The 24,483-nt window shown below is 43.9% G+C and overlaps 1 protein-coding gene across 2 annotated transcripts in view; it reads right to left on the reverse strand.

The window, feature by feature from the left end:
* The window catches only part of IQGAP2 (IQ motif containing GTPase activating protein 2), a 229,090-nt gene extending 205,408 nt beyond the window's left edge, over positions 1 to 23,682 (reverse strand). For both annotated transcript variants that reach the window (XM_077817017.1, XM_077817019.1), the window contains exon 1: positions 23,557 to 23,682. In XM_077817017.1, the coding sequence (XP_077673143.1) occupies positions 23,557 to 23,593 (37 nt within the window). In that variant the 5' untranslated portion in view covers positions 23,594 to 23,682. The remainder of the gene's footprint in view (positions 1 to 23,556) is intronic.
* Between the last annotated feature and the right edge of the window lie 801 nt (positions 23,683 to 24,483).

A 24,483-nucleotide genomic window follows, 5' to 3' on the forward strand; every position in this document is an offset into this window, starting at 1 on the left:
GCTCTGTGTCTGCTTGAAACAACATTACCAAGACCACTAAAATACAGGAAGCAAGATCAGATTTCAGACATTGCTATGGCAACTGCAGGGCATGCTATGCATTTAGATTTAACAAAATTAAACTTAATTTGAAGGAGATATTTTTACAGCCACTTCTAGTGAGTGGATTCAAAGCCTCAGGTGTAGGGCTGTTGGGAGGCAAATAGTTTTCGCAACATAAGGAAGTTCAATTCCTTAGTTTCAATAGAAGAAATGTATGTTTTATGCAACTAAACTATTTGCTACAAATTTTAAGCACATTTTCCTCTGAAAGACGTATATAGCTCCACATCTCATTCTCTGTGCTAGCGCACTTAGGAGCAGCTACAATAACTGGTGGGAGGATTTCAAACTACTACTTCAGTCTCTCTTCTGCAGACGAGTACATCCTGCCTTGTAAGTATGCTTATATGGTACTTCTTTCTGTGTCAATCAAATGCCACCACAGGGCTCATTCTCCCAACACTAAAAGCTTATATTAAGGGTTTGTCTATATAGTAGCTGGGACAGAAACAACTCAATTTGTTCTACATGACACCTTTAGTTGTTTTGATGCAAGCCCATGTACAGACACTTGTTTCATAAACAGTGCCCTATTTCATATAACTTACAGTGTTGTGACTGATCTAGTTATTTTAGTTTAATTTACCATGTCGACAAGTCTTAAGTGTGCACATCTAATTTAAAGCTCTTAATCACCAGTAATAAGTTTATCTAGCCTAATTCTCCAGGTGGCATGGGAAAGCAGCCACCCCAACTGCTTGCTTTTTAGTCCAATCATAACTCCCAGATCTGCCTTAAATTGTCAAAGTGAGGAGCAGTCATATGTTTAATAGAGCCAGTAGTTCTTTAATCAGCAGTCCCCTCTCAGAGGCTTCAGAACAAAGGGGAGAGAAAAACATACCAAGACCAGGAAATCTGTCTGTATTTGTATTGGAGAGCTATGTACATCAACGGAGCTACAGAAAAAGAATGAATGGTTCTTCCCTCTTCTTTACTACAGTTAGAATAAGGATTTTGACAACTTTTAAACTCCAGCTCTTGGATGTTTCCCGTTATCAACCCTAACGGTACAGATTTTCTAACTTTCTCCAATAGTTCATCTTAACGATGCCTATATTTTTTTTTTTACAGACATCTAGGATACCATTGATGCTCCATGGTCATGTTTCAGGTGGAATCTGAAAATGCATGTCAAGCTGGGATTCAGAAGGTAACTGAGCAATCTACTTTTAAGTCTGAAGTTGGACACTCTCCAGGCATTCTAATCAGCTTATTACTTCTATCATATCAACTGGAATTGCCTTTCTAAAAGTGGTGTGAATTCAAAGAGGCATTCAATTGTGTCTGACCCCTACAAGTCATTCCCTAGACTTTTTAAATGGGCAAAACTAAAGAACTCTACACCAAAGCATCCTAAAAACCATAAACAAAAACCTGATTGTGCTTAATATATTCCTATTCTTCTATGCGTTCAGTTTCACTGTTGCAAAGGTGGGCAGGTCAACATGATTGCTTCAGGAGGAAGCAACTTGTTTGTTTTGCTCTATATTAAAATGGTGTCCCAGACGTAAGAGGCTGAAATTTACTATTAAGAATGGTCCAAAATCTGTTAATCTCCTGTTTGAGGAAGGCAGTTTTATACAGATTAAGGCATATTTCCTAGCTAATTACAAGTGTCAGTTGTTTCCATGTGGACAACAGAACTATGACAAATTTGTCCAGTGGCAAGAGCAGTATGGGTCTGTGGCTCAGGGTTATGTACTCTTGCACTTCCCTGATGGACTTGCAACATTTTGAGCCACTGACTTGGTTTAGAAACTTGTTTTTCAAATTCTGATTAAATCTACTTGTTAGCCCAGATATTTCCAATTCAGGTCTTGTTTCAATGCGCAACAAACATGTGAATTGCAATGTTAGTGAAACTTCCAGAGAAATACAGTTCATGTTTACGATAGGTGCAATTAAGCATAACTTTCATCTAAGGATTTCCAAGTGCTATACAGTCATTAATCAAGCAATCCTCACCACACCCTCATGAGGTGCAGTAGACAATTACATACCTATATAAGTATACCTTATACTCTAGGCCACCCAGAAAGTTGTGGGACTCCAACAGTTTTGTTACTTAAGAATTTATCAGGCAGCAAAACACAGTATTTAACGCCCCCCCCCCCCACACACACACACACAAGAGTCAGCCATATCAGAAAAGATTACGCCTGGTTTAGTTAGAGCATATTATGAGCCTCTCAATTTGTAATTCTCAAGAGAGCCATATTTTCTTGACACTCTAACCCTGAATTCCTCACATCTCATCCAGGGTCTCTGTATCTTCAGGTTGGTTCCATCCTGTGGAGCAAATACACACTGATAATCACTGGCCTTTCCTCTCTTATCTTCATCGACTTATTATTAGACCATGATTACATATATTAGGGCTATTTGCTATTGGACAGAGCCCAGTCAGCTATTCAAATAATAATTTAGTAAAACAGTTGGCCTCTGATGAAAAAGCCCACAGCTAAGCTAGCATGCACATCAAATCCAATCTCACCCTTACAAAATATGTTATGAGCCTTCCAAGTTGAGAGTGAGGTCATTGACAACAGTATAGAAAAACCTGTACTAAACCCTACTTGTAAATTAGAAATGTTTCAGGTCTTCAGGCAATCTAGTACTCAAAACAGTTCTTTATTTTGAGAAAAATATTTTAGCATGCTGTGCAATTTAAAGGTATGTCACAAGCAAACAAGTTATTCAGGTCACAATCAACAGGTATTATGCCTAACTGTCACAGAACTTGCCAATGGAAGTCATTTAGTCTTTAGACTATTTCAAGGACAGTTTGAAGTGTTACTCTGGTTTTCAGTGGTAACATCCTCTAGCAATTTCTAACCGCTCTACCCCATTTTGTTGTGTGTACACTTCTGAGAAGAACCAATAAGGCTAGAGACAAGAGGAATATTGTAAAAATCTATTCAAATAGCTAGAACTATATTTTTATTTTAAAGGCAAGTCTTATGGTTGACAATCCCATGACTTGGCAAGTTTTCCCTTTCCAGTTAATGTTACTGTTTAGCATCTTATAAGCTGTTTGCAATGAATTAGAGGAAACCTACTCATTGTGAGTAAGTGTAAGACTTGTCACCTTCTACAGGATCTAAGCCCATATTAAAGAAGCCTACCACCTTAATTTTTTTTGCCCTTAAGGTTGTGAAGACTTTCTTCACAATGTTGAACAAGCGCAAACCCATGCAGTGATGTCGGCCGGAGTCTGTAGACAGATCACACCAGTGTCTCTGCTGCTGCCTTACAACAGCAGAGCTAAAAAGTGACCAAATCCTGGCAATTGTCACATCTGTAATTCAAAACTCAGTAGGCAGCAGGGAAACGCACAACAATCTGGTCAGTTTCACTCTGTGGCTGCTTGGGACAGCTACCAGCAGCAGATGAAGTCCCTAGAGTTATTCACTAGGAAAAAAAGAGGACAACCCAAAAACAGAAAGGGTAGAGTAGCAGAGAGACCTCAACCCAGCAGCCAGAAATTTGAGGCAGGGAAGAAGAGCAGAACCATAGCTCTAAGGCAGCACCCAGAAGTCCTCTCTCCTTTCTCGCACACAGAGAGAAAGGGGAAAGGAAGAGGGGCTTCAAGTTTTAATGGAACATCTACTTGAAAGATGAAACCAATAAGCAAGGTCCAGGGACAACAGCAGGATAGGAATTCCAACATCTGCCATATTCTTAACAGCTGGGGAGTCCCTGGACAGAGAGGCCTACCCCACCAATTCTTCATAATTATTTCTGCCCCAGACAGTAGAACCAGTCCCTCCCCTTCTCCAAAGCTTTGGTACAGCCTAACTCTCTTCTGGGCAGTGAAGAGTCTGCTGTAGGTGGATCCAAATCCTGAACTTCAAGTGCTTCCAATCCTCCCTAGAGCTAAGTAACAACTGATCATGGTTTCTAGCTCTGGGATTGTCAGGTGCCCTCCCATGTGCAGATGCAGTAAGATACACTCCTTGGGCTGTGGGACCCTGCAATCTAGTCACCTTAGACCCCAAAACCAGTGGCTCAGCCTTCCCAAATCCCCAGTTGCTTAGACACATTATTCCAGAGTCCACCTGGCTGTGGATATCTGGTTTCTAGTTTAACCCTTCAGGGAAAACTTGACAGGAAAAGAACACAGGCTTAGCAAAGAATTTTTTTTTTTCTTTTAAACACAGATGCTTCCTTCTTAATGATGTGGATCAGAGAGCTAGAGAAAACAATTCTGAATGCAGCCCCCACAAGCCTGATCTCACCCCTCCTTGGAGTCCTGGGCTTGGCCAGTGTTCTGAGGCTAGGTAGCACTTCTTGCTTTCTCCAAAGCCTGGTCATTGTGGACGTGGCAGTGGTCTGGCCCCTTGCTCAGGTGTGCCTATCTTGGCTAGTCCATCCCTTTTTTACCCTTATGCTTCAGCTGGGTGAATTCAAGGCTCAAGCCTCTCTTTCCCCAGTCAGGCTTTTAGAGAGGTATTCAAAATCAATGGCACTACCCATTATTCCAGTAGGGGAGAGCCATTCAAAGTTGATGGCTTTCATTGTTAGACATCTCTGAGGTGTTCCACACCCAAGCAGAGAGAGGACAATGTCTAGAATAGACTGGCCTTGTCAAGACAAGGCTGGTTTTCCCCCACACAAATTGGATGTCTTAATCCAACATGGATGTTACAACATGAAGGTCACAATGAAGGTTATAAATCAAAAGTGTCATTCACAAGACAAAGGAGTTTACCATTTGGCAGATACATCCCTAATCTGTCATATTTTATAGATTTTTATGGATCATGATAGACAGAGGACCAAATTTAGAAGTCCAGTAAGAACTTCTACACACTGCAAGAGATGGATTTAGATACACTTTGAAAGGGAAAGAAGTAAAGACAAATACAATAGGGTTATAACAAATATAGTTATGAGGACAAAAAAGGTGACGGGAGAGACTGAAAAGGAAACAAAAACAAAACAAATACATAAAGCATTTTCTACAAGATAAAGAAAAAAGTGGCAAATGAAAATGAAGGTACTTTTAAATGAAAAAAGCGTTGATACATAATGTTATAACTAAATACAGTATCCGACAGATTATACGCAGGAATTGCTATATTGCATCAGACCAGAATCTCAGACAGAGGCCAGGACACCAGATGCTTCAGAGGAAGGTGCAAGACCACCGCATAAGGCACTCTCAATCTCCCTCCACCCCCACCACCTCAGCTCCCCCAAAATCAGGTCTCATTCATATCTTTAACAGATATTGGCTTATACTTTAAAGCATAATGTTTAATATCCCTTCAACTTTTTTCTTTTAAATTATGAACTCTGGATATTCTTGATTGGGGACTTTTAATCTAATCTTTCTACTCCATTTGCTTTATATACTTTTATCATATCCTGTCTCCTTTTCAAGGTAAAACAATTCTAATCTTTTCAATCTCTCTTCATATAAAAGTAATGGACATCAGATGGGAAAAATATTAAGCTTGTACACCTTACAGAGTTTTAAGTTAACTGCAGCAGCAGCTCAAGAGAACAATGCTGGCATCACAGTAGACAGCTCAGTGAGCTTCTGTGCTCAATGTACTGCTACTGTAAAAAAAGGAAACAATATGCTTCCCAACATCAGGGATGGGATTGTGAACAATAGAAACAATGCCTTTATATAATCAATGGTTCAGTCTCACCTGGAATACTGGTCACCTCATCTCAAAAAGGAGATTGCAGAACCAGAAGGGTTTTGGAGAAGACTGACAAGAATGATCAAGAACAAGGAGGGGAAAAAAGATTTACATTCATCAACACTGAAGTTTATTTGCTATTGTGTTGCCTAATTTCCTAACTTGTTTAGGTCCCGCTGAACTTCCAGTCTTCCTTGGTCCAGGCTAAACTAAGTATCTTTGGGTCACCTGCAAATTTTGCTACCTCATTATTTACCCACTACATTAAGTACACCTACATCATTAAACACAATGGAACCGAGTACAGAACCTTGAGGCATCCCAGGGTTATCTTTTTGCCACTGTGACAATTGACCACATAATCCTACTCTTTGCTCTGTCTCCTAGTCAGTTTCTGATCCATGATCATGCATTTCCTCACTCCATGAATACTTAGCTTATCTGATAGCCTCTTGTCCAGGACTTTGATTTAGGCTTCCAAAAGGTCTCCAACAATCATGTCAACCATTTTTCTACCTGCTATTTTTTCAACATGTTCAAAGAATTCTAAGGCCTTGCCTTCACTAGGAAAATCATGTTCTTAACTCATGCTAGCAAACACACAATAACTAACATGAGATCAAACCCTAGCAAAGACAAGGAAGTTTGTAGTTTTAACACTGTTTAGCAGGCTGGTGTAAACCCAGGGCTTCCCTATAGTCTCTACCTCTGCCTAACTCATGTTAGATATTGCCTTGTCTGCCCTAGGATTTTCATCTCATGTTACCTAATCCAAGAACAAATTTTTCCCTAGAGAAGATTTACTCTAATAAATTAGAGAGACAATTTTCCTTTACAGAAATTGTGCTTGTTAGACCCTATCATATTATGATCTTTTAGTGTTTTATTCTGTTTTTAAATTATTGTTTCACCAGTTTGCCAGGGAAAGACGCAAGGCTTACTGATCACCCAAAGCCTTTAAATACAAATAAAATATTTGTTACCCTCCAGTCCTCTGGAACAGTGGCTGTTTTTAAATGAGTGCATGTCAAGGTTCCTTCCCCACTCTGAACTCTAGGGTACAGATGTGGGGACCTGCATGAAAACCTCCTAAGCTTACTTTTACCAGCTTAGGTTAAAACTTCCCCAAGGTACAAACTATTTTACCCTTGGACTTCCACTGCCATCACCAAACTTTATCTGGGTTTCTGAAAAACGTAGGCTGGAAACGTCTTTCCCCCCAAAATCCTCCCAACCCTTGCACCCCACTTCCTGGGGAAGGTTTGGTAAAAATCCTCACCAATTTGCATAGGTGACCACAGACCCAAACGCTTGGATCTTAGAACAATGAAAAAGCATTCAGTTTCCTTACAAGATGACTTTTAATAGAAGTAAAAAAGAATCACCTCTGTAAAATCAGGATAGTGACTACCTTACAGGGTAATTAGATTCAAAACAGAGAATCCCTCTAGGCAAAACCTTAGGTTACAAAAAAGACACACAGACAGTAATATTCATTCTATTCAGCACAGCTATTTTCTCAGCCATTTAAAGAAATCATAATCTAACACATACCTAGCTAGATTACTTACTAAATTCTAAGACTCCATTCCTGTTCTGTCCCCGGCAAAAGCATACAGACAGACACGGACCCTTTGTTTTTCTCCCTCCTCCCAGCTTTTGAAAGTATCTTGTCTTCTCATTGGTCATTTTGGTCAGGTGCCACCGAGGTTACCTTTAGCTTCTTAACCCTTTACAGGTGAGAGGATTTCTCCTCTAGCCAGGAGGGATTTTAAAGGGGTTTACCCTTCCCTTTATATTTATGGCAGTGCATATTTTGTTAGCAGTTCAGCCACTTCATATTTAAGCTCCTTCAATGTTCTTACAAACTCTGCCGACAACGCTCCTATAACTGTTTAAGTCCTGATTCTCCCCCATCCCCACCCCAAAAAAACCTTCAGGCTCAACTATATTCACATAAATAATTCCGATAATTTCAAATCCGTAAAATTAAGCATGTCTCCCCTCCACAGGATTAGCTCCTTAAATTGCAGTGGGCATGGCCTCTGGGGGCCATAGTTAGTAAGCATCAGGAAATTCTTTACAAGCCCCCACTCCAAACTCTGGAATCAACCAAGCATCAACATTTTGGTTTCATATTTGTAGATTTGTTTATTGGAGATTAATTTCCCATCTTTGATGGCCCTTGGCAGTTTTGTTAAGAGTTTAAAAAGTTTTAAAATAACCTTTTTGGAAAATGTATGCAGTACTGATATCACCACAGCTCTTAAGACATTTGCATTTATACAGCACCTTCCCAGAGATCTCTAAAGCTTTCACAAATATTAAGATTTACACTATCCCACTTAAATAAGGCATTATCCCTATGTTACAGATATCATTAGTCTGTTTGGTTACATCTTTGCTGTTTCACGAAAAGTAACAGCAGAGAAGGTGGAAAGATCTATTAGTAATATGTACTATACACGTATGTGCACATTTATAAATATTTGCTAGAACTTTAGTAAATATCCTACAAATTATTCAAACAAAATATAAATTCGCTACTTTCATTGCATTTACACTCGGTTTTCAAAAAAATTCAGTAATTTGCAGTGCGTAGCTGTGGCAGTCCCTGAGGAATCATCTTGCAAGGTCTGCAGATATCACACAGCAAGGCACAGAACAGGTACTGCCAACAAACAGGCCTTTATTCCAGTCTTCCTAGAGAATTCTCTCACAAAGAGCACACCTTCCTCCATCACATACTGTATCACTTTTGAGTCAAGAAGTGGACTAAATACCCATTCTCCAACCTTTCATGTATGGCACTAGCCCACACATGAGTGCTCTTTTCTGTGCGAGCTGCAAGCAGAATTTGTTCCAGTGCCTATTTGTTCCAGTCCAAATACCCCTTTCCTTAAGGTAAGTCAAGTCCTAAAACCTTGAGAAATACTTTTAAGTCAGTGTGCAAAAGGCTGGGGGGTGGGGGGGAAGGGAGGAAGGAATGAAATACCTCTAAGTATTGTATGTTTGTATTGCAGTTTGGGGGAGGTGAAGTTCTGTGCAAAAAAAAAAAAAAGTGAATTTCATTTAAGATACATAATCCAATTTGCATATCAAGATTATATATAAAAATAAAATTCTAAAGACTTTAGAGTGCTTTCTATTCATGAGCCTTAACACACAAAAAAGACAGGCTTACTGATCTGAGTCACTGCTTATAGTCACTCAGCATTCCCATCAAAAACCTGTTCTCAGAGCACTGGGTTTACTGCTAATGAAGTTGGAAAGAAAAAAAATAACCTCCGCGCGTGCGTACACACACACACACACACACAGTTCATTACAATATATTTCTACAGTAACATGCAGATTTATACAGCAACTATACACACTTATGTTCATATAATACACATTCATAAATAGGCGGTGGCAATAACAAAGATCTTTATATTGCATCAAGTAAGGAGTCCTATGAAATGATTTACCAAAAGTGTCATGGTTTGTCAAGTGACATGATTAAAGATTTAAATTTTACACAAACCCATTAATTTTTCGGTAAATGTGCACATTCGTTAAAATGGCCTGAATTTTTATAGAAATATTGACGTTTTCAGCCTCTACCAACACATGTATATTGCAGTAATTCCCACAAGCCACAATCAGGATTGGTGCTAACTATGCTAAGCAATCTACAAACACACGCACACCTAGTCATGCAAACTCAAATTGTAAGCTATCTAGGGTGCAGATGTAAGACCCTGATTCTGCAATCGGATCCCTCAGTGAAGATCCCTGTCCCCATGCGCAGCCCCTTTCACTTCAGTGGGACTCTACCTAAGTGTAAGGTGCATACTACCCCAATGAAGTTATTGGATCAAGGTCTAATTTTCTAAGTTTTATCAAACATCCTATAAAATGGGGATACTTCTAATGAGGTCCTGCAGGAATCTGTTCTTGGCCCAAAACTATTTGATATCATGATCAAGAAGAAAATATAAAATCGTCGCTGGATTAAGTTAGCAAATTACCAATATAATATTTGTTAAAAGTGATAAGAATTGATCAGTTACATAAGTCTAATGTGGACCAAGCCTTTGTTGGTATAACTACATCGCTGAGGGGCATACAACGCACACTCCTGGGCAACCAGCCAAACTCCTGGTGTAGACAGCCCTCAGGAGGGCTTCTCCCATTGACATAGCTACTGCCTCTCAGGGACACTGATGGGAAAAGCTCTCCCACTGGCATAGGTAGCGTCTTCACTAAGTGCTAGAGCACACTACTATGTGTGTGCAGACAAACCCATAGAAATAGCAGGATTTCGAATACAGCTCTTGGACAGATACCTTAAAACAATACTTTCCATCTTATGGAGTAGTGCCACAGGATCTTTAATCTCCATACAGGAGGAGGACCAAACCAATTGACAAGCCAGGGTCCTATCCATAGTAAATTGCAAGGTACTTAATCTAGAACAGCAGAAGCGAGGGTTGACTAAGCCCTACCAGGATTTGAATGCTGTTTCATGAAGACTAGGTGCATCAAACCTAATATTTCAAAGACGAACTATCCCTTTATAGGCCTTTCTACAACTTCCATACTTTTGTGGTACAGACCCACAAAAGAGTTAGAAAACTTTTTTCTAAGCACATACAAGGATTATACATTCCAAAGAGAAAATTCATTTTAGGGTTGTATTTCAGTATAACAAGTGACACAGGCCTTGTCTACACTGGCAAGTTTCTGCACAGTAAAGCAGCTTTCCATGTTGTAACTCCCAAAGTTTACACACTACCAAGCCACTTATTGTGCAGAAACTGCACAGTTGCAGAGCTGTAAAAAAAACCCACACACACACCCCACACACCCCAACAAGAGGCATACAGCTTTCTGTGCTGGGGGTACAGCACTGCGGTGCCAGTGTAGACACCCTGGTCGATTACAGCACTGCAACTGACCTCTGGAAGGTGTCCCACAATGCCTGTTCTCAACTCTCTGGTCATCAGTTTGAACTCTACAGCCCTGCCCTCAGGTGACCCATCATCATCATCCCCACCCTGTAAATTCCTTTGGAATTTTGCAAGTCCCCTTCCTGTTTGCTCAGTGATGCATGCAGTGTCTCAGCACATCTTTCCAGGTGGCCATGCCTGCTCCACACACCAGGCGATCCCCTGCTTGGAGCAATGCCAAGCTGCTGGACCTCATCAGCATTTGGGGAGAAGAGACTGTCCAGTCCCAGCTGCGCTCCAGCCATAGGGATTAGGATACCTACGGACAGATCTCACAGTGCATGACAGAAAGGGGCCATGACCAGGACACACTGCAGTGCAGGGTCAAGATGAAGGCACTTCGGAATGCCTACCACAAGGTGCAGGAGGCAAACCGCTGCTCTGGTGCTGCGCCCACGAGTTCTTCTACAAAGAGCTGGACACAATACTCTGTGGCGACCCCCCCTCCACTGCGAAGGCCACTGTGGATACTTCGGTGGCTCGCACGCCAGTCAAGAGTGGACTGAGTCAGGGGGAGGAAATCTTGGACGAGGATGTGGAGCGGGAGGGGGACCCAGTAGCAGATGACGACTTGGAGGCCAGAGATGCATGCAGCCAGGAGCTCTTTTCTACCCTGGAGGAGGCTAGCCAGTCACAGCTTTTGGATCTTAGCTAAGCACAAACAAGAGAGGAGGCCCCTCGTAAGTGGATTTGATTTTGGGACTTGCTTAAGCAAGTTGTTGGTGGCAGGAGGGTTGCAGTAGGCTTGTTTCCTGTTTGATGCGTGTACCACCACATGCCTCGTCTGAGCGGTGGAACAACCTGTTGATGGACTCCCCCACTTCATAGGAATCTGCCTCAGATCTCCAAGAGATACTGGGCAATCTGCTGGTTCTTTGGCACAGCTGCTTTGTTTCTTGCCCCATTAACAGTAACTTTCCCATGCCACTCTGCCATCACAGAAGTGGAGGGGAGGCGAGCCGCATAAGGGCCAGGGAAAAGCTGCAGTCTTGGGAAAAGGACCCTTCCTTGATTCCCTCCTCACCCTTGGCAGCGAAATATCTTCCATAATGAACACAGCCTGTGGACAATGTGGGGACAGGAATGATTATAAGACTAAGACACACACACTCTGCTGGCTCTCCCCAAGAGCCATGTGCCCAGCGTACAGTACAGTCCTGGAACACCAATTTTCCCTGCGGCAATTCACCTTTTTGGGGGTCTTGTGGCTCATGAGTGCTTGCCTTGGGTCAGCCAGTTAGTGACAGGTATGTGAACACTGACTGTGTTTTAAATCACTGAATCAGTGGTCTGTGCTTTGCAAACAATACTGCTGCCGTAAAATGTTGCGTTTTGGCTTCACAGATACGACTTTGGGACCACAGCCTCCCTCTTCGTTATTGGTGGCTGAACGGCTGCGCAGAATTAGAAAGCAGCCACGAAGAACTAAAGAGGACTTTCTACGTGATGTCATGATGCTCTCTACAGCCGAGAAACAAGAATTGAAGGAGTGGTGGGACAGTGAGAAGAGGGACCAAAATGAGAACACAGCATGGCAGAATGAAGCCATGGAGCAGCTCAAACATTATGGAGCACCAAGCAGACATACTCCAGGCTCTACTAGCACTGCAAACCAAGCAGCTCTGCACCCACCCTCCCCTGCACGGTCACTGTCACAAAACTATTTCCCATGCACCCCCTCCACCAGTCCCTCTTATCAACCTCCTGGCTCCAGTCTGTACCTACAACATTCCACTTGTCCCCCAGCACCCACTGCACTCAACACCCATCCCTCTGCAATTTGACCCTGCTGAAGTACAGCACCTGCTGCACAGTATTCCAAAGGAGAAGACAGGATAGGATCCCTGGATATACACAAATCTTTAAATGTCCTGGGACCCCACCTCCTCCTGGGACCCTCCCTTCCCCCATCCCTCTCAGTGCTGATGTCTTTGACTCTTTCCTCCAGATTTTTTTTAATAGAAGTGTGTTGGTTTGAAAGCAATCTTTATTCTATTAATTGAAAGTAAACAGAGCCCTGCAAAGCAACAAAAAATTATCTTAAACCTTCATATCGCATTGTCTGCGCCAGTCACAATCACCTCCTAGCATTACAAGCACTGCACTCTCAAGCATAGCAACAAATATTAGTGGCTTTCAGCTTCAAATTGCTGCCTCAAGTCATCCCTGAACCTTGTGGCCCCACAATGTGCCCCTCTAATAGCCCTGGTCTCTGGCTGTTCAAATTCAGCCCCAGGTGCTAAGCCTCAGCAATCCACCCGAGTGAAGTTCTCACCTTTCCCTTCACAAATATTATGGCGCGTACAGCACATGGCTATAGGCATAGGTATATTGTCATCGGCCAGGTACAGCTTCCCATAAAGGCAGCACCAGTGGGCCTTTAAACGGCCAAAAGCAAACTCAGTCATTCTGCACGCTCTCAGCCTGTTGAACTGCTCCTTGTTGCTGTCAAGGTGCCCCAGGTATGGGTTCATAAGCCACAGCATTAAGGAGTAGATGGGGTCTCCCATGATCACAAAGGGCATTTTGACCTCCCCTACAGTGATCTTGTGGTCTGGGAAGACAATCCCTACTTGCCGCTTCCTGAACAGGCCAGTATTCCGAAAGATGCATGCGCCATGCACCTCTACAGACAAGCCTGCGTTAATGTCTGTGAAACGTCCACAATGATCCACAAGCATCTGGAGAACCATTGAGAAACACCCCTTCCAATTAATGTACTCAGTGGCTAGGTGGTCTGGTGCCCAAATTGGAATGTGTGCGCCATCTATCGCCCCTCCACAGTTAGGGAAGCCCATTTGTACAAAGCCATCCACAATGTCATGCACACTGCCCAGAGTCATGGTCTTTCAGAGCACGATGCAATTAATGGCCCTGCACACTTCCATCAACACAAGTCCAGTGGTTGACTTTCCTATTCTGAACTGGTTAGCGACCGACCAGTAGCAGCCTGGAGTACCCAGCTTCCACAGTGCAATCACCATATGCTTCTCCAGCAATAGGGCAGCTCTCATTCTCACGTCTGTGTGTCACAGGGCTGGGCAAGTTAATCACACAGTCCTATGAATGCAGCTTTCCTCATCTGAAAGTTCTGCAGCCACTGCTCATCATCCCAGTGATCCCACCACTCAGTGCTTGTTTCCCAAGCCCAAAAGCAGCATTCCACTGTGATCAGCATCTCATGTCGTAGCTTCTACATGTGGTGAGATCAATGTCACACTCCTCTTGCTTGTAGTTTAAGGAATAACTCCACTGCCACTTATGACGTTGTCATAAATATAAAGGGAAGGGTACCCACCCTTCTGTATACAGTTGTCATAAATATAAAGGGAAGGGTAAACCCCTTTGAAATCTCTCCTGGCCAGGGGAAAGCTCCTCTCACCTGTAAAGGGTTAAGAAGCTAAAGGTAACCTCGCTGGCACCTGACCAAAATGACCAATGAGGAGACAAGATACTTTCAAAAGCTGGGAGGAGGGAGAGAAACAAAGGGTCTGTGTCTGTCTGTATGCTGGTCTTTGCCAGGGATAGACCAGGAATGGAGTCTTAGAACTTTTAGTAAGTAATCTAGCTAGGTATGTGTTAGATTATGATTTCTTTAAATGGCTGAGAAAAGAATTGTGCTGAATGGAATAACTATTTCTGTCTGTATCTTTTTTGTAACTTAAGGTTTTGCCTAGAGGGGTTCTCTATGTTTTTTTAATCTAATTACCCTGTAAGATATCTACCATCCTGATTTTACAGGGGGGATTTCTTTATTTCTATTTACTTCTATTTTTTATTAAAAGTCTTCTTGAAAAAAAACTGAATGCTTTTTCATTGTTCTCAGATCCAAGGGTTTGGGTCTGTGATCACCTAGGCAAATTGGTGAGGCTTTTTACCAAACCTTGTCCAGGAAGTGGGGTGCAAGGTTTTGGGAAGTATTTTGGGGGGAAGGACGTGTCCAAACAGCTCTTCCCCAGTAACCAGTATTAGTTTGGTGGTGGTAGCGGCCAGTCCAAGGACAACGGGGGGAATATTTTGTACCTTGGGGAAGTTTTGACCTAAGCTGGTAAAGATAAGCTTAGGAGGTTTTTCATGCAGGTCCCCACATCTGTACCCTAGAGTTCAGAGTGGGGGAGGAACCTTGACAACAGTGCTATAAAATTCCCCCTGGCCAGAGGCAAAACCCTTTCACCTGTAAAGGGTTAAGAAGCTAAGATAACCTCGCTGGGACCTGACCAAAATGACCAATGAGGAGACAAGATACTTTCAAAGCTGGATGGGGGGGGAACAAAGGGTCTGATACTTTTGCTGGGAACAGATCAGGAATGCAGCTCAGAACTCCTATAAAAAGTTAGTAAGTAATCTAGCTAGAAATGCATTAGATTTCCTTTTGTTCAATGGCTGGTAAAATAGCTGTGCCGAATGGAATGTATATTCCTGTTTTTGTGTCTTTGTAACTTAAGGTTTTGCCTAGAGGGATTCTCTATGTTTTGAATCTGATTACCCTGTAAGGTATTTACCATCCTGATTTTACAGAGGTGATTCTTTTACCTTTTCTTTAATTAAAATTCTTTTAAGAACCCGATTGATTTTTCATTGTTCTTAAGATCCAAAAAAGTTTGGGTCTGTGTTCACCTATGCAAATTGGTGAGGATTTTTAATCAAGCCTTCCCCAGGAAAGGGGGTATAGGGCTTGGGGGGATATTTTGGGAGAAGACATCTCCAAGTGGGCTCTTTCCCTGTTCTTTAACACACTTGGTAGTGGCAGCATAGGGTTCAAGAACAAGGCAAAGTTTGTACCTTGAGCAAGTTTTTAACCTAAGCTGGTAAGAATAAGCTTAGGGGGTCTTTCATGCAGGTCCCCACAGCTGTGCCCTAGAGTTCAGAGTGGGGAAGGAACCTTGACAGACGTGTTAGTCAGAGCGAGCAGCAGTTTGGGATCCATTCTTGCAGACTGAAGAGGCAGAGTGCAAAGTACACAAATGGTTGAAAGATGGCACCAAATGCGAACGGAAATACAGGGATTGCTGGGATGCAAACCAATGCCTCACAGGGCATTGGGACAGGACCCAGAATGTCCCACAACCCCCTACACCTTCCCACAAGTCTTAGCAGAAGAGGAAAAAGGTGCTTTGTGGGACAGCTGCCTGGAGTGCACTACTCTAAATACCGCTGCAGGTGTGAACACGCTATTGTGCTGGCAGCTGACCATGTGAGCACACAAACACTAGTTTCCCTTCAGTACTCTGTGAGCAGCACTGTAACTGTGCCAGTGTAGACATACCCACAGAAAACTAATCAAGCCCTGCAAAGACCCAGCCACATATTTGAGAATTCCACTTGCTTATAATTCAAATGAAACATGACCCCTCAAAATCTGCCTATCACTCAAGACTGAATAACCAATTTTTTAAATCCCTTGCAAACAAATTTAAGAGCACTACAATAAATCCAGCATATCAGAGCCAATTTAAGTCATCAAATGCATAACTCAAATATTGGGATGCACTGTAGTTATTTATATTGCACACACCACTGTGATACCTAGAAAAAATCCAGTGTGTATGGCACAGAACAGGAAATGACACACAGATTTGCATAACTCATTTGTACAGCAAAAATGAGTACTGCATAACTGAAGTAATGTTTCCAGTGCAATATCAGCACTTCCTGTTTCAATCACATTCCAAGTAGCATTTAGATATGCTGTAACTATTCAATCTTCCATGCACATAAGATTTCAGGGAAACAAGCCCATTTTGTACAGAATAAAATGCAGCTAAGAGCTCCTACAACTAAACACAGATTGTGTGTACTTGATTAAACAAAGCATTTAACTTTTCAAGTCCTTGTTCAACAGTTAATGATTAACAATGTACAAAAGACTGGTTGAGAAACATTGTATTTGGTTGCCAAATTGCATCCATTAATAAAAATGGCCTTGCAGAAAAGTGTTTGCACAAATCCACAATCACCACAAGCACTAGGCAAAGCGTACACCCATAAAGCATACACATGTAGGATACAGTTAACAGAATATTTTTGAAGGAGTGTATTTACCCATCTCTTTTCACATAGTAGACCCTTTAGAAATTTTACGAAGAATTTATTTTACTAGTTGCACTTGAGAAACAGCTGTTTGTCCCCCAACATCCACCACAAGAACTATATGCAGACAAGATTATAGGTTCTGAAATTAAAACTGAGAAATGGCAGATTTCTGCAAGGTGCAAAGAGTTAAGCTAGTGGCTTTTAGAACTTCATGATTTCGCTATAATTACATAAAACATGTTACAGTATTTTAAAATCTTACAACCCACAATTGAAGTGGGAACTTGTTAGTAGCAACCTCTTTTATAAAACCTGGATATCATTATTTTCAGTACATATGTTCTGTCAAGATCGAGATTTCAGAAGAAGGTTTTTCAAAGACAAACAGCTGCATAATTTACCAGTTTGGCGGTCTTCATCACTACTTCATTTAATATGAAAGACAAGTTCAGCACATCCAAAATTATAGCCCTCCATTCACAGTTGTGTCACGAGTAATCAGCATTTTTACTGTAACCACCTCTTTTTTTTTTTAAGGAAAAAAAGGGAGTTTAAATCTTAGGAGTTGATCCTGCATAATTTTGTGAACTGAAAGTTTACTGCCATTCTTCACTACAGATTACATCTGTTTGAGATTTAGAAAAAAGTTAAATGGCAGAAATATTTATACTGAAAACAGTTACTGTACATGCAGTTGCCATGAGGCTGTTATAATGTAGTTTATGGACGATGCTTTACACAGATAGAAACATCGTGTGCATACTTAACATATCCGCTCAAATTAGTTTATGGATTAGAAGCTTCATGATTGTCTTATGGAAGCCAATGAAATGGCAATGGAAGTCTTTCCTATTTCTTTTTAAACTGCTGGTAGCATGCAGAGTTGAAGTCATTGATCACAGGGTGTTTTTACACACACACACCCCCGCCAACACATCTAGAAAAGAGTCCCTTATATCAGTGCAGACCAAGTTATTGGCATTGCAGAATGAATTGTAAAATAAAACTAGTTATTTAAACACGCTAGAGACATAACTTACTCTCTCAAAACAACCTGAGATTTCACAGTACTAGCAAGTTACAGAGTAACAGCCATGTTAGTCTGTCTTTGCAAAAAGAAAAGGAGTACTTGTGGCACCTTAGAGACTAACCAATTTATTTGAGCATAAGCTTTCGTGAGCTACAGCTCACTTCATCGGATGCATACTGTGGAAACTGCAGAAGACATTATATACACAGAGACCATGAAACAATACCTCCTCCCACCCCACTCTCCTGCTGGAAATAGCTTATCTAAAGTGATCACTCTCCTTACAATGTGTATGATAATCAAGTTGGGCCATTTCCAGCACAAATCCAGGTTTGGATTGGCCCAACTTGATTATCATACACATTGTAAGGAGAGTGATCACTTTAGATAAGCTATTTCCAGCAGGAGAGTGGGGTGGGAGGAGGTATTGTTTCATGGTCTCTGTGTATATAATGTCTTCTGCAGTTTCCACAGTATGCATCCGATGAAGTGAGCTGTAGCTCACGAAAGCTTATGCTCAAATAAATTGGTTAGTCTCTAAGGTGCCACAAGTACTCCTTTTCTTTTTACAGTACTAGCAAGAAATTCATTAGCACTCAAATGTTCCAGGGCAGGATTCCCCTCACAATATCAGTCAGGCTGCAATAGACTACCTGTATTTTTACAAGTCTCTCTTTTAGTTGTGGAACTGCCTTACTAACAATATGCAGGAAGAGATCCATCTATTCTCAACTCCATACAAGCGTGGGCACAGGTATCATAGGCCAGGGGAGGCTGAGCCTCCCCAAACAGCCTGGTGTGGTGCCACTCACACTCCGCCCCCACACCCTCCTGCCTGCTCCCTTCCTGCTCTTCCATAGCCCAGAGGCTGGGGCAGGAAGGCTGGGGCCAGTGCTCGCAAGGCCTGGGGGCACGCCGGGGCCGGGGCGGCCAGCAGCTGCATTGGGGATGCTCTGCCACAAGCGGGGGAGAGGGAGGAGCGGGGCCTCAGGCAGAGGAGGAAGGGCCAGGGGCTAGCCTCCCCCAACAGCTCATTCACCTGCCGCCCACATATATGAGACAAGAGAACTCTCGTCTCCATTAAAACTGAGCCTGTTGAAAGCAAACTGTTGAAAGCAGCAAACTTGCTTTCTGAAGGACAGCAGAATGTAAGATTACAACCACCTCTGCCAAAAACCTGAAGTCAAAAGTCTAAGGTTATGTCTACACTAGAGACCTTACACTGGCACCACTGTACCGATGCAGCTGCACTGCTGTAAGGTCTCCTGTGTAGCTGCTCTATGCAGACAGGAGAGAGCTCTTCCATCAGCATAATTAAACCATCCCCCAACGAGTGGCAATAGCTATACTGGCGGGAGAGCATCTCCCACTGACAAAGTGCTGTCCACACCAGAGTGCTTCCATCAGTGTAATTTATATCAGGACGGGAGGGGGAGCTTTCTTCACACCCCTGAGTGACACAAGTTTTACCAGCAAAAGTGCTAATGCAGACACAATTAGGCCAAATGCTTAAAGCACCAAAATGTCACTAGCAGAAAGAAAAGTCTTGGTGATTTGCTTGCCTAATAAATTATATAATTTAACTCTAGCCTCTGTCGCAGTCTCAACTGCGGGTCCACTGATGGGGGGGGGGAGAAGAGGGGCTGCAAAGGGGGCAATTGCCCAGGGACCCAAGCAATTTAAAAGGGCCCAGGGGCCCCTGACCCCCCCACCGTTGAAGCAGCAGCCAGGAGCCCTGGGCCCTTTTAAAACACCCAGGCAGGCTACAGGGCTTCTAGGCACACGTGGGGTGGCAACTGCTCCAGGACTGGTGCTTTGGGAGGCCCTGTGCACCAGGCCAGCGCGGTCAGTGCCAGAAGTGACCGGTCGGTCCCGGAAGTGACGCATTTGTCACTTCCACCCTGGGCCCTGCACAGCCCTAGGGCCCGGAATTGCTGTCAGTGGGCCTGTGCAGATGTGTCAGATTTGTTTTTACTGCAGTCAACAGTGCTGGGCAGAGACTCATCAGCATTGTGTGTATTATTTATTTATATATAGGCAGCCCATGTGTTACAATGGAGGTATCTAAGTTCTGCTAAGGCCAGACCAGGTTTTCTGATTAGTGGGTTCTTTTTAAAGTTACTCTCCCCCTCCCTCCCACAGACAAATCAGCTCTAAAGTTGAAAATTTTGGTTCTCTGCTTTTTGATGTAATAGCTATAGCTAAAAACAACAACACATAGACCTATACCTATATTCGCATATGTTACAAATAAATAGGCTTTTGAAAGGTGCAATGTTAGTTCACAGTGATATATGAAAACATCAGTAAAATTGTACTAACATAAGTTATTTAATAAATTGTGTCATTTTCAAATGTGTTGAACATCCATAACTCCTGTTGACTTCAAAGGGCTTGCTCAGTTTGTCTGCAATACCTACTTTCTCTAGCCGTCTAACAGGTAGTCTACCATATATATCAGTCTGGTACCTTTCACCATCATTAGCCTTCACTCACATTCTTAAAGATTATAAATAGGACAGATTCTCTTAAGGGTCTATCCTGACTGTACCCAGTGGTGAAAATCCCCTGGGAGAGGAAGCTGCAGCTCCATAAAGCAGCCACAACACCCCCTTGCACTGGGAGTGGGGAGCGCTATAAGGGGCCAGAAAACCCAAAAGAAGTAGGAAATACTGGCCAGGAAGGAGACAAGGTAAGCAGGGCTTGGAAGCCTGTCACTATAACACTCTTATTTTTCCACTTTTGCACAGCCACTATAGTCCCCTGGGAGAGTTAAAGCAAGTTACCCACATGAGTGGAAGAAAGCAGTAAGCAAAGCAATGAACTGCCTCCCCATCAGAGTAAATATATCCATTGCCCACTATATGGTGCTTAGCTGTCCCAGGAAAGTTAATTTACAGAAGGAAGTAGGACTAGCTTCATTTCTTATCTATAGCCAAGGTACTTATATGCCCCCTCCCCCATTGCCACAGTGACTGAGCACCTCACAATCTTTAAAGTATTTATCCGCACACCCCTCAGAGGTACTCATTCCCATTTTACAGATGGGAAACTGAGGCACAAAGGATAAACAACTTGTCCAAGGTCACAGATAGGAAGCCCGTGGCAGAGAAGAGAATTCAACTTATGTCCCCAAGTCCCAGGCTTGCCCCCACCACTAGCAATCACTCCAAAACACATCAATATCAGCAACAGTGAAAAAGGCTTAAAATGTTTACCAGACACCTATTAACTAGAGGCTAATGGAAGAGAAAGATGAAGCTCTCAAAAACAATCCAATGACAGCTCCCAGGTAGAAATCATGACGGCTTAGATGGCTCAGCTCTCAGTAGGACACTGCCAAATTACATCTTTGGCAGAAGGTCATCACCCCACCCCATCTTTTTATATTAGACACAGACGTCAAAAGACCTCTAGCCAGAGACTGATAAGTTTTTCATGTCCTTGTGCAGTTAAGATATTGCACACCACAGAAAAAGATCAGAGCTGCCATGCTAAAATCTGGAAAGCTGTATCAGACCATAAAGCTAGGTCTGCTTAGTGTTTTGAGTTGTGCAAATTATTTGCACATTAGCATGTATTTTCAGAAATCTTTCATAGTATTTCAGACAAAGATGCAAAAGAAAATAATGATATTGACTCAGAAGGCAGGGGAGAGAATAGAACAGAATACAAAATCTGAATGCAGAAGAGTGATATTATTCCAAAGGTTTTTTTGGAAATGGTTGTCTTAAAGTTACCCTCCCAAATCACTTATTTAATGCCTAAATAAGTGATCTGATTTCCAAAAGTTCTGAAACACCAGCAGTTCCCTTTGAAACAAAGATCAGAACCATTATGAACACCAGAATATACCATTATGTACATTAAAGTATCAATTGGGAGCCTAACTTTAATGCAACCCTTAAAAAAAAAAAAAATCTTTGCAGGCTACATGACACTCTTCCTGTGGCCAACACTAGCCTTCAAATCAGAAAATTTCAAAAGCAACTGTATTATAAAGCGTTCAAAACACGTAATAGTTAATTACAAAATACTACCCATACAGAACTGTAATTCTTCCAGTTTATGGTTAATGCTGCCGTGCTATATTTTTTAAAGCCCACACTTTAATATTAAACTGATAAATACAGACAAATGAAAATCTATCCTTTAGCATTATTTTCTTTTCTTAAATATTAAGACTAACCATCCAGCTCTTAAAGAGCAGAAAAGCAAGCAAGCCAAACTGAGCCGATTCTGTGTGTGGCAACTGAAACAAAACAAAATTAATAAAATATTCAGAAGTTTGAAGTTGTTGTGTTTTTTTTGCATCTATTATTTAATTCTGGAAAGGGGATAGCACTAGTGCCACCACTTCATATGGGGAAATTGGACTACGAAACTAACCTTAAGAGGTTCCGTGGTTTTTACATTATCACTCTTCAATGAAAAGGAGAAATCTCTGATTGTTAGAGAAGACAGATATATAAAACCAAGGTAATTCTAGCACTCACATATTTGAGTGATATCTAGCACATCAATACCAGCAGAACAGTAGTACTCTCAATTATAGGGCCAATGATCACATAAAAGAAATTCAGAGACGTCTATGTAATTATTTTACCTACCATTGCTAGAACACCTAAGATTACTGAAACAAAGGTGAGAAGACATGTATCTGAAATTTCCCAGTTTGTTTACTTTGTGCATAGCCAGTTCTCCCCACCCTCTTTGTGCATGGTCAACTCTCCCCACCCACATGTGGTGGTGTGAAGAACTTCTTCCCCGCCCCCCAAAAAAAGTTACCGGAAAATGTAGTGTAAACCCAGGAAAGTTGGCAGGATAATGCAGGGACAGTATCAAAACTGGTTTTAACTTTGTGCTTTTTATCTGACTAGATTCCAGGTCCCTTCAGCAGTTCCCCACTCACTCTACGGCCCTTCCAGATCACTTTTCCCACAGTGCCAACACCACGCCTCACGCACATGTGACCACAGCCCCAGCAGCAGGTCTAAGCGCCTGCAGATTTGCCCTCTTTACTCGTCGTTAACTCTCGCCCTGCTGTTTCCTCCCTCGGCCGCTCCGTCAGTCTGAAAGGTGCTCTGCTCTTCCCCCTTGCGAGCCACTTCCTGGCTCACGCGAAGGAAGGACTCTGAACCCCTGCCCGGGGCCACGTGCTTCACTCTGTAATCCCACCAGTCACTCATTGTCAGAGAGCTCCTGCCCAGCGCCGGGCAGCTCCGGCACGCCACCGAAACCAGAGCGCACGGGGGCATGGCGCTGGGCTGCGCTCGCTGCCTGCCCCGGCCGCGGCTGCAGCGAGAGCAGAGCGCACGGCAGCTGGCTGGGGCCGGGCGAGAGGCTGACACCTGTGCAATCCGCCCGGGACTCCCTGACCCACAGGGCGGACTCACCCCCCTGCTACAGCCGCGGTCGGGGGAGGGGGGGGCTATTTCCGACATGCAGGTAACTCGCCTCCGCCAGCAGGTGCGTACCTCGGCGGCAGCCAAGCAGCGAGCCCAGCCCTGCCCCGTCGCGCGCAGGGAGCTGCGCTTTCCCCTCACACGTGTCTGTCTCTGGGGCACTGCAGGGGGCCGCCCCTCACCTGACTCCCCTCGCTGGGCTTGGAGCTGCTGCCTCAGCTCCGGGGCGGCTATTAAACCCCAGCCTCCACATGCCGGCCACAGCCCCCACCCCGGGGTCACCGCAGCCCCCCGCATAACCCGGCGGCCGCAGCTGGGAGCGGCGTGCAGGCACTTACAGCCGTAGCGGGGTCTCTGCAGCTCCTCATGGTACATCCTGGAGACGGCTCCCACACACGCCGCGCGAGCCTACGGGGGCGCGCGGTGCCGGTACACAGCCCGCCGCTCCGCGCCCACAGCCCGGGGAGCTGCTACCCCACAGCGGCCCTGCCCCCTCCTGCAGCAGGAGCCTGCCTGGCCCCGCTCCCCGGCACGCTCGGGCTGGGCTTGTGTCTAGTCCCGCGTCCCGCCGCAGCCTCCCAAACTTCGGGCGCGCAGGCTGCTCGGTGCAACTTCAGCCCTTCCTGGTGCCTGGCCGCCGCTGTCTTATCCGCTCCCTCCCCCGCTCTGATTTGCTCTCTCTGTGCGGAGAGGGCCGGCCCTTCACCTGGGTGCACCCTCCCTCCTGCCCAGGCTGCTCTGTGCGCTTACTCAGCGCTCTCCTCCCCCACGCCCACCCCGTTTCCTTTCTCTCCTGCCAGCTCCGTTATTCACCCGAGGGGAAGAGCCGCCGGGCAGCGACCCCTACAGTCCGCAGTCGGCCAGCGCACCCCGGCTCCAACCCTCTGGTCCCCGCCCCACCGCCCTCCAGTCCGCCCACAATCACTTCAACAGCCGAGTCCTGAAGGAGGCGGCAGAAACCAGCCATCCCCAGCTGCGGCAGAGCTGTAGCCCGCGCACAGTCCCTTAGTGATCTGACAGCCTGCTGGTGACAAGCCTGTGGCTTGTGCGGTTTCCAGCACAGAGGAAAAGTACTAGAGAGGAAACAGAAGAGCAAAGGAACGTGCAGCCTATTTCTGTCCCAGGTTGTCGCTCGGATACAAAGAGGCAAACACCCTGCTTCTCCGTTTGGGGCCCTTCCCTCCAAAGCCGTTTCTTGCACGTGAGCGCTTCTTATTAGAAAGAAGCACCAAATCAAGAGTTGAGGTTGCAGCCCCAGAGAGGAG

Source organism: Eretmochelys imbricata, chromosome 5 (genome assembly GCF_965152235.1).
Source record: "Eretmochelys imbricata isolate rEreImb1 chromosome 5, rEreImb1.hap1, whole genome shotgun sequence".
Classification (NCBI taxonomy): Eukaryota; Metazoa; Chordata; order Testudines; family Cheloniidae; genus Eretmochelys; species Eretmochelys imbricata.